A 10,395-nucleotide genomic window follows, 5' to 3' on the forward strand; every position below is an offset into this window, starting at 1 on the left:
GTCTCCCTTCGGCGCGCGTACCGGTCACGTGGGGCATGGTGGCTAAGTTCCCCCGTAACAGGAAGGATGATTATGGCTCATTAGGAAGGATTGTTATGGCCCATCTCTTGATTTTTTCCTCTAATGGTAATAGAACAATGCTTCTTTTTTATATGAATAGAACCAAGAGACCCTAAAAGGACAAGATCTCGCAGCTCATCTATATGTTAATATCACCATTCTACTCTTCTTTCTTGCAGGTCCATGAGCTAATCTCTTACAGATTGATGAGATAATCTCTTGCAGGTTGATGAGCTACTAAGTCGAGCTATCCAAGCTGGGCTATTCAGGCCAAGTTACCTACACCGAGCTATTTAAGTCGAGCTATCGAGATTAAGCTACTCAAGCAGATCTATCTAGGTTGAACTATCCAAACATGCCTATTCAATAGCCCAAGGCACCGAGTAGGCCCATCAAATTTTCTAGATGACTCTTACATTTTCCTTTCTTGCTGCTATTACAAAGCATTCTCTAACTTAGGCATCGGAGAATCTGGTCGGAACCAATCCGACGAGCTTTTTTTCTTTTATGTATATAGATTCGCTGTTGCTCTTTGGGCCTCCATCTTCATTGGAGAGGACTTTGGCATAAATAATATGCAAGTCAATAAAAGAGACTAACAAGCTTAATGACGATGGTTGCAAAGTAAAAATCAAAATCATCTAACGTGATGTTATAAAATCTAAATTTTCCAAGCGGGTCTGGTCATGACCCGATCTGGACTCGGACAGATCAGAAACCGATCCCTTGACGGTCCGATCTTTGAAATAATATCCTGCTTCGGGTTCGAACCGAATCCAACAGCTGCCGCCGCTCCGTGAGAAAGAGCGTGAGCGTCGCTCCACCATCCGTCTGGAAGTAGGACTCGCAAGGCCTTGAAGGCGGTTATTATTACTCTGAACGCCAAAAGCAGCGGAGGGAGAATGGAGAGCTGCGAGAGCAGACAGGGCCCGGAGGCCGAGGGCGGTGGAGGAGACGACGATCTCCTCCCTATCCGGCGGCTGGAGATCTCTGACAAATCCAAGGGCTTTGTCGAACTCCTAGCCCAGCTCAGCCACTGCCCCTCTCTCTCAGACGCTGATTTCCGCGCCCGCTTCGCCGACCTCGCCGCTCTCGGCGACGACCACGTCATCTGCGTCGTTGAGGACCGCCGCACCGGCCGGATCGTCGCCACCGGCAGCGTCTTCATCGAGAGGAAGTTCCTCAGGGGCTGCGGCAAGGTCGGCCACATCGAGGACGTCGTCGTCGATGCCGCCGCCCGCGGCCGCCGACTGGGCCAGCGGGTGGTCCGGTACCTCGTGGAGCACGCCAAGGGTGCCGGGTGCTACAAGGTGATCCTCGACTGCGAGCGGGATCGGAAGGCGTTCTACGAGAAGTGCGGCTTCACGGAGAAGAGCGTCCAGATGACGCTCTACTTTTGATCCGGCGGAACCTAGGGTTAGCTTCTTTCATTTCCTCGTAAGTTGTACGTTGGTGGATTGGCAAAAATTTGGATTCTTTCTTGTTTATTTTCTTCTCCAATTGATGGATTTGTTTCTCCGATTCTAAATTTTTGGATCATACGACGTAACGATATGTATCAATGGTTGTGTGATTTCATTCAATACGGGCCAAACCGAAGGGTCTTTTTAAAACAAGGGCTACTTCCAAATCTATATTTTTTAGTAGGGAGACAGTTAATCTATCCGTGATTTGTCTCAAGAACATGACATTTGATGGTACCAGTGGTTTCCTTTTTCCGTGTGATAAATACATTAAGAGACAAGCCTGCTGGTTCAAATTGGGATTGATAAATCACACATAATGCACCTCAATCGCATGACCTCCCCCAAAGAAAACAATGTTACCCACCATTGAGTCAAGCCATGGCTTGGTTGGCGGTACCATGGATCTGTTGATGCATCAGCACTCATTTCTTTACGTTTTGGTTCATTAGGTAAATACAGTTTGAGACCAGATCCACCGTACCGGTAACGGTCGGCGTACCGGTGGCGGCCCGAACCAGTACGTATCGGTCTCATACCGGTCCGTACCGGTCGGTACCGGTGGCGGCCCGGATCGGTACGTACCGGTCTCATACTGGTTCCGTACCGATATATACCGGTCTCATACCGGTCCGTACTGGTTCCATACCTGTCTCATATCGGTTCCATACCAGTTTGTACTGGTTACATACCGGTTCTCCAACGATAAGCTACTGGTACTGGATTTCATATCGGTTCTCCAACGATAAGCTACTGGTACTGGATTTCACACTGATCCGGTACCGATTCCAGGCCGGACCGGTACGTACCGGCCCGTATAGACCGATACGGCAGATTATGGTTTGAGAGGTTTGTCAACTAAATTTAAGGTTTCTTTTTGCCCTTGATTTGTTAGAATTTTTTGTTATTGGTAGACTTGGATGAGCTAGGGGAAGACAATAGAGATTGCTTAGTTAAAGTACATTGTAGCTTTAATCCAACATAAACTATCAATTTAGACAAGAATCCTACATTTACAGAGTGGCCAAAAAAGGGGATTATATTTGTCAAGTTAAGAGAAACAGTCTGTGGAGAATGTCACAAGATATTTGGTGTCACAGATTGAGGCACTATCGACATTCTTTACAATTTTCTCTAAAGTGGGGTGTGCTGTGCTCTAGAAAAAAAAAGGGAAGACAAAGGACTTGGGAATCCTTTTGGCTCCGTACCAAGATATACCATGCTGAATGGCACCGGTCAATCTGGGCCATCACTGCTTGATATTAAGCAGCTGGCCCGAGACCTGGTGTCGGCTTAATGGCAAGTTCTGGTACTGGCCTGCCATCATCTGCACTTGAAACGATGATTTTTTATATGGTTTAAATATATCAAAATGTGGATTTTTTTTTAAATAAAGATTAATTGATTTTGTCTGCTGCAAAAATGTTGACCACAAGGAAAGCATTGACTTCAAGCTTGATACAGTCAGACAACCCCAAAACTTAGAGTGCACTCACAACATTGAATGCTTTGCATAGTCAACATGCAGAATGGAAAGATTGAGATGATAAGTTGGTAGGGATTGTCATTGACATGTGGCAATGTAGGCTGATGATCAATAAAAGGAAAGGTTTGTAACAAGTCATGTAGAGGATGAGAAGATTGTTCCCGGTAATTGAATGCTTATATATACATCACATGTCTTTTTACACCATGACTAAATTGGTTGTTGAATTTTTGGCCTTACAATTGTGGATGAACAATTTGTGTATTATCAATCGAGTGTTCAATAGTTAAGATCGATTTCATGCTCTTCATTATTTCTTCTTGTTCCCTGGTTTCGAAATAAGCTGCAGAAATTCATCAATCTTTATCAATGTTAAATTCATCTCTCATACTCGTGCTTTCTAAGGAAGACATCACCTGTCATATCTTTGTTTCAAAAATCTAATATTTAACTTTTAAGGAGTTTATTTTTATCACATTTGCAATATAAAAGCTTGAAGCTATAAAATGGGGGCTATATTAGCTTTTGGTACTCTTAAACTAACATTTTTGAACAAGGTTTAGAGTGTTGTGTATGGTGAAAATATTGTTTATTTCCTATTTCTAGTACTGGATATCATCTTGATGCTAGGAGATAGATATAAATCTAATTTGAATCTGAATTTAGATTTTCCTTTATATAATTTAGTGGTCACTTGCAGGGAAAAGGAATTTTCATGGAATTTATTGTTTATTGCCAAAAAAGTGGTATCGTGCCAGACAGAGCACTGGAACACATTGTGATGTGCCGATGTTGGAAGGTATCAATTTGATGCATAGGAATGGATATATATCTAATTAAATCTTATATAAAATTTCCTTTATATACAAGTCAAAAGTTTAGTTATGCAAGTCAACATGTATTAGTTTGGTTTATGATCAGTGTGATAATAGTCAGAGGTATTTCATTAGGTTTCTATAAATATTATATACATCCTCCCATAAAAAAACAAAACCTTTTAAGAAGGAGCCCAAATATGCAGGGAGGCTATTGGTTAACTATTTATAAGTCTGCTTTTTTAATCTAGGGTTGGGGAGCTTATAAAGTGTCTCATTGCTTTTATAAATGCTATTTTAGAAAGAAATTTGGTCGTAGTTCCTTTTGTTTTGTTTTCTTTTTCTTTTTTTGGTAAGTTAGACATTTTGTGAGGCAGATCCAGTAGAAAATTCGGTTGATGTCTATCTATTAAGCTCCTCTGAGAAGCCATTTAAAATATCTAGTTCAATCCTGAGATAGCTGATTTAACCCTTTGGTGCCCATATGGAGGAGTTTTTCTTGTAATTATTTCTGATTGCTTTCTCCCTATAACTCATCAACCCCATTCGATTTATGGTGATATCATATTCGATGCACATGAGACGGATATTAGAGTTCATGGGAAAAGAAGAAAATAGGATATCTCACCTGGAGAGTGAGGAAAGAAAACGGTCTCGATAGCGGATAAAGCTCTGAAGGTTGAAGTTTCTCTTGGACCGTGCTTTCCGCCAAAGAGGGAGAAGAAAGGAAAGAGTATGCAGTCAAAACTGATGGACTACAAGAGGATTCAGTTAACTTTAGTGCCCCCAGTTCCATATGTTGGCATCTTACTTCTGAAAATAGCGAGGGACTCTGAGAGTTAACAGCGCCTTGAGAGTCGTATTCTGTTTTTTGGGATCCTTTTCGAGGTTTTATTATCTAGTCCATTCTTTTCAATTTGTAGAGAGTCCAAGATAATGGATAATTTTTCTTTTAAGATATATAACTAGCCATCCTGTAATCTACCATTCATTTTGTGACTATTCCTGGTGGTAAGAGCAATCAAGTGGTTAGTCAAACTAAGTTTAGAAACATGGGTTTATGCTGCCTTAAGTGATAGAAGCAAAGGGATTTCTTTTTCTTTTTGCAGTAATGCTTATGCTTCTTAGGAGATTCAAGACTAGCCTCCTCATGTAAGGATATGCTGGAGTTTATTGAAATTCAAATTCAAATTGGATGCATGAGCTTAGTCATGTGGTAACTTGAGCTGATTATTGAGCTCTTAAATGCTGATGTTTGCTCTAAATTTAAGCTGATTAGGCTTTTAATTTAGTTTGAGTTCTTATTCTACTTGCACCATGGAGATTAGATGGTCTGATCTCTAGATTGGCTGGTTTAGATTAATGTATGATGTGGCAACTAAAGTTCTTATTATCCTATGGACAATAATAAGTCATGGGGCCTTCTTTTCCTATCTTTTTCTTGGGCGAACCAATAGGGAAGAGGAGAGAAGTGAAGAGTGATGGTGGATGGTGGCTTTATCGTACTTGCAGGCCCTGTTCGTTTGCCTCTCTTCTCACCGCATAAGCTCTAGAGCTAGTAGCTAGAACAGGGTGATTTGATTTTAAGACTTTATTTTATTGGTTTTTGCCTTTTAAAAGGTTTTTGTAGTCTTATATTAGGGTCCATAGGGAAGTCTTGAGAATAAAAAAAAACTTCTTATTTTCGGGAGATGCATGTGCTCCATTTTTCCATTTCTTTTATTATAAAACTCAAAACTTGTTTGTCTACCTTTTCCCTTTTCCTCTCTATGTTAAAGAATGTTAGCTGAAAACTGCATTTAAGGGGAAAAATACAATACCAAAAAAACATTGTACTTTGTTTTATTCTTTTTGGATATTTTCAAAACCTTACTATTTAAAATAATTAAAATATTGGCCACCTTGCTTGAGGGAGTAAATTATCAGTAGTTTTGGAAAGGGATGGGGCCAACTTGGGCCTTGCTCAAATCTAACCTATATTTTTGGGCTTTGGGCTAGGCCTAAGGTTGAAAATTTCTCTTGGTGTCAGATATGATCCCAATTAGGGCCCAAGTCTGGTCTGAAGCACAAATGAGCCTGAACTAGAAGGAGGTTTTATCTACCCTTAAAAGAATTAAGCTTAAAGCCCCAAGAAAACAAGGATATCCTTTCAACACCGAATCAGTACCAAACCATATCGGGCGCCGACCGGTACGGGTCCCGGTACCAGGTCGGCGGACCTTGGGTAAAGAGGTAGTGTAGTAAGAAGGGGCTATGAGGAAGACGGAGGAGTGGAGAATGAGGGGAGAAAATATGAGGACCCATATGGGTGTGTATTTAGTCACCGGCTATACACTAGGCAGATACTGGACCAAAGAATCTAAATAATCCTTCTGGCTATCTTTTTTGGATGAGATCTTAGGTTGTGATAAATAGTATTAAAGCGGATCCGGTCCATGGCCTATATAAACTAGGGGACACTATAGCACAGATTTATGGAAGCTGACCACAGGCTGATTATGGTGCTTGTGATTAGATTTGAATAGATTTGGACTCTTAGCCTGGCGAGGACGTTATAAGCTTAAATGGGGGGAGTATGTAAGGACCCATACGGGCATATATTTAGTCTCATAACTGGCTATGCACTGGGTAAATCTTGGGTACTTGTACAGGGCCAAAGAACCCAAACACCTTCCAACTAGCATTTTTAGGTGTGGTCCTAGGTTGTAACATGAGATTATGATGGGAATACACCTTCAACTTGGGGGAGATGGGGGGAGAGAGAGATATGGGAGGGAACCTGCCTCCACTTCAGCATTAGATTTGTTTGGATTTGGATAAATATTAGCAGTTTATCAAAGTTGATGGATGGCTAGGATTAATCCAATAAAAAAGTGATATGATATAAATAGATTAATTGATGTGCATATCTGCTTGTTAATTCTTAGGCTTTGGGCTTGGGCTTGTAGCCAGGCTAACAGTTGCTTGGCCCGGCATAAAGTCATTCAAGCTTCGGATTACAAGTCCAAGCCCAATAGGAACTTGGGGCTACACCCAAAGCGTAGGACGAATTAGGTTGACCTATGACCATTTCTGGCCCTAATATTATATTTTCTCAGTTCTAACAGCCTTTGCAAGTGGTTCTTTACATTTCTTGCTAATTTGCTGGCTGATTTCTTTGGTGGGTTTCTTACCATAGTCAAATGCTTAAGTTTATATAGAGGTTAAAGAATTCTGGTTGTTGTGTAAACCTGTTACTAGAAGAGCTTATGCTAGATGCTAGGATATTTCAGGTGACATTGCAATAAGGAAAATCCAAAATACTGTCTATTAAATTTCAGGTCTGCTCAGTTACCTGTACTGATCAATGACACTATTTCTTGATGTTATCCAGGGGACCTTGGACAAGGATATTCATCCTTCCCTCTTGTTTTTATTCGTATAGTGGCTCTACTTGCTTGAATGTTTATAAAAGAGTCAGATGATCATTATCCATACTGACCTTTCTTGTTTTAATGTTGGTAGAGAAGGTGCTCTACCAACATTTGCAGTTTATGAAAGATTCAGATGATCGTTAATCATTTGCAGTTTGATGATGGCAAGATAGTCTAAGGGAAATTACTCATCAAACACCAAAATTTATTGCTTTTGTTTGTCTCTGGACAAACTTAACTTGGACTAAAATATTTCTGTAAGTATTGGGATAATTAACGATAGTTTGAAACTGATGTTAAAATTCTGATTTACAAGGTTGATATCTTCCTGCTTAGATACTGGATTTTCCATAGAAAGTTGAAACTAAATCAGATCAATTTGGCCTGTTTGATGCCATAATTAATCTATTCAAGTGAAAGGTGGTGATGATACAATAAGAACTTTTGATGAAGAACTAATGATAGTTTGAAACTGATGTTGAATTTCTGATTTATAAGGTTGATATCTTCCTGCTTGGATACTGAATTTTCCATTGAAAGTTGAAGCTAGATCAGATCAATTTGGCCTGTTTAGCCATAATTAATATATTCGAGTGCAAGGTGGTGATGATGCGATAAGAGTTTTTGTGAAGGATAGCCTAATCGATGAGATTTGCATTTGTATCTTTTTTCGTAGATCAAGAATGCAAAGGGGTCACAGGGAAATACTGAAAATAAAAATCATAATTATGGGAGGAAATAAAGTGGAGGAAGGCTACGCACCTTTGGATTAAAGTATGTTTCAAGGAAAGATGGCCTCCATCTGGTGAGGTCTGGGATTAGCTGAGGATATGAAACATGGACCTCTGCACTGTACTTGGCAAAATTCTGTTGATTATTGTTTTCTTTGGAGGACAACTGATGGAGTGAATGGTGATAGGCAAGCTTTAGGTGCTAAACCTAAGGATAAGTTGCTTACATCATTTCCATAAATGCATGAACAGATACTGATTGATGTTCAAGTATTAAAAACTGCAATTAGTTCGAGGATGAAAAGGTAAGAATATGTACTTGAGAGTGATAAATAATTGTATATATGTTTCCCATGCTTTGTCTCTGATTGCATACAGATTGGATGATACAGATGCAATGGTGGTTGGCTACTAGAAAAAGATTCGTTATAGTGCCCTAATATAGTCTTAAAGATGACAAAGTTTGAGGTGAGGTAGAAGGATTTAGGAAGTGAGGACAAAACAGAGCATAGGGCTTGTGGTGTTAAAGGTGCTGCATAGTAATATTTTGATGATGGTGCAAGTTGGCCATGTAAGAGAAAGACTTGGAACTGCTTCAGGGTACCTGAAAAAATGTGGAGAACAGTAGACTGACGGTTTCTCATTTTTCATGAAACAGGAAAAGGCTACTGGCTGGCGAATAAATATTTTACAAGGAGCAAAAAGGGGGAAAAATCTTTCAAAACAAGTTGTGTATGGTCCTTTATACAAAAATAACACATGCGAAATCAAAGACATATCGAACTGGCAGAAGCTGGACAATCAGACATTCAACAATCTTGTGGATATTTATGGTAAAATGATTTCCTCAAGGAGTGTTAAGTATTCAGTACTTAAAAAAGAACCAAAGAATTTTAGGTGCAAGTCATCAATCTGCACAAAACTATCGAACTGTTCCATTGCAATGCCCAAATGGATGCAAGCAGGGGAAAGAGGGGAAGAGAATGTTGTACTGCCATCTTTAGGCTGGGGTTAATATTAGTGGTCTTCCAGTTGGGTTTTGGCAAGAATTCACCTGGTTCTTTTGAGTCCTGTCCTTTAGTTGAGAGTCACTGTAACCGACTCGGTAGTTGTCCTTGTGGCTCTTAGTTTTTGTCTCTCGTGCAATTTGCTTGGGCAATCCTTATAGTTTTTTATAATATATTTCACTCTCTTGCACATGTCAAAATACATGATTGGCTAGTTCTGTCTACCAGAGTTGTGACTGCTGGCTTGCACCTCATTTTCTGAGCTAGCCTTGAAAGCAAAAAATATACTAATTTAAAGTATTTAGGACAAGTTAACAAATTTCCTCAACTTTATAACTTTATTTGCATCTCCATACTGCTCATGTCTCAATAGATACCCAGAGTGCCTGGAACCGGTTAGCCTGCAAAAGCATTTCAATCAATCACAGACTCCCTTTCTAAAACCTGTTTGTCAGTATTCCTACTGATTACCGAGCTTGAAGTTGAATTTCAAGCATGGTCCCAAGCATCATCATCTTGTAGTCATTGCAGAATAGAACACTGTAACTGACTCTGGCAATGCATCCACATCAAAAATTATATTGCCAGATTTCATTTTCTTTTGTTATTTTCAAGTCCTAACTACAATAGTTGATCATAAACAAAAAAATCTAGAGTATAATGTTATATTCAAACGTTCATTTATCTTCAAAATTTGTTACTTTCTTCAAACTTTCTTCACTCTTCTGAATCCGATGCTCTTTATCTGATGCAGCTGATGCTACTGCTGGATGATATCCAATTTTTGCTAGCACAAGTGAAAGTTGATGCTGGCGTGGATGCCACGAGTTATCGTGGTTGGCAACGCGCACTTGTGAAGCTTATTCAATGCACAGCAGAACTCATTTAGGATGGGAATCCTATTGCTTTTCGAAATATTGCATGTGTTGTTTCAATTAGATCATTATATGCTTCCATTAATGGATTGGACATCAGATAAAGGCTGCTCACCACTTGGTGTAGCTTTCTGTTCTGGGTATTCCTGGTCCCAGGCCACTCATGGCTCTTGCCTGTTGTGGAAGGAAAGTGCCACTCTCGAACCAGAAGACCCTGTTACCCATTATATTCTTGCTTATTAATTTTCTTCTTGCCTTATAAGACATTCCTAGTTCTCACTTTAGCAGTTAGATATACATATATATATATATATATATATATATATATATATATATATATATATATATATATATATATATATATATGCAAAAGAACTATGATATCTGGATGTACAGAGCTCTTTTGAGATTCCTTTCTTTTCTTTCCAGAGAAATCCAACCTGATCTTAAATTCTCACCTTTTCATTTATTTGCAAATTCTACAGTCAATCTTGAGATCTTTCTTCAGAACTAATGTTTATAGAAAAGCTTTTACTTCAAATGCT

At 39.5% G+C, this 10,395-nt stretch overlaps 1 protein-coding gene across 4 annotated transcripts; it reads left to right on the forward strand.

The window, feature by feature from the left end:
• The first annotated feature begins 860 nt into the window (after positions 1 to 860).
• On the forward strand, positions 861 to 10,116 carry LOC103724074 (glucosamine 6-phosphate N-acetyltransferase-like). 4 transcript variants are annotated; one of them, XR_003383067.2, is made up of 3 exons: positions 861 to 1,497; positions 3,710 to 3,808; positions 9,730 to 10,116. XR_003383067.2 is itself a non-coding variant. In XM_008815229.4 (2 exons), exon 1 carries the CDS (start codon positions 963 to 965, stop codon positions 1,458 to 1,460), a length of 498 nt encoding a protein of 165 aa, XP_008813451.1. In that variant the 5' UTR covers positions 865 to 962; the 3' UTR covers positions 1,461 to 1,497; positions 9,730 to 10,116. The 4 variants fall into 4 exon arrangements, 2 of the variants coding, with proteins under 2 accessions (XP_008813451.1, XP_008813450.1); XR_606762.4 differs by having other exon boundaries at positions 861 to 1,476; XM_008815229.4 differs by lacking the exon at positions 3,710 to 3,808 and having other exon boundaries at positions 865 to 1,497.
• The last annotated feature ends 279 nt before the right edge of the window (positions 10,117 to 10,395 follow it).

The sequence above is a fragment of the Phoenix dactylifera genome, unplaced genomic scaffold (genome assembly GCF_009389715.1).
Source record: "Phoenix dactylifera cultivar Barhee BC4 unplaced genomic scaffold, palm_55x_up_171113_PBpolish2nd_filt_p 000064F, whole genome shotgun sequence".
NCBI classification, from domain to species: Eukaryota; Viridiplantae; Streptophyta; class Magnoliopsida; order Arecales; family Arecaceae; genus Phoenix; species Phoenix dactylifera.

Excerpts from the sequence above, each read along its gene's own strand:
- LOC103724074 (XM_008815229.4), top strand. The coding sequence starts at position 963 with ATGGAGAGCTGCGAGAGCAGACAGGGCCCGGAGGCCGAGGGCGGTGGA.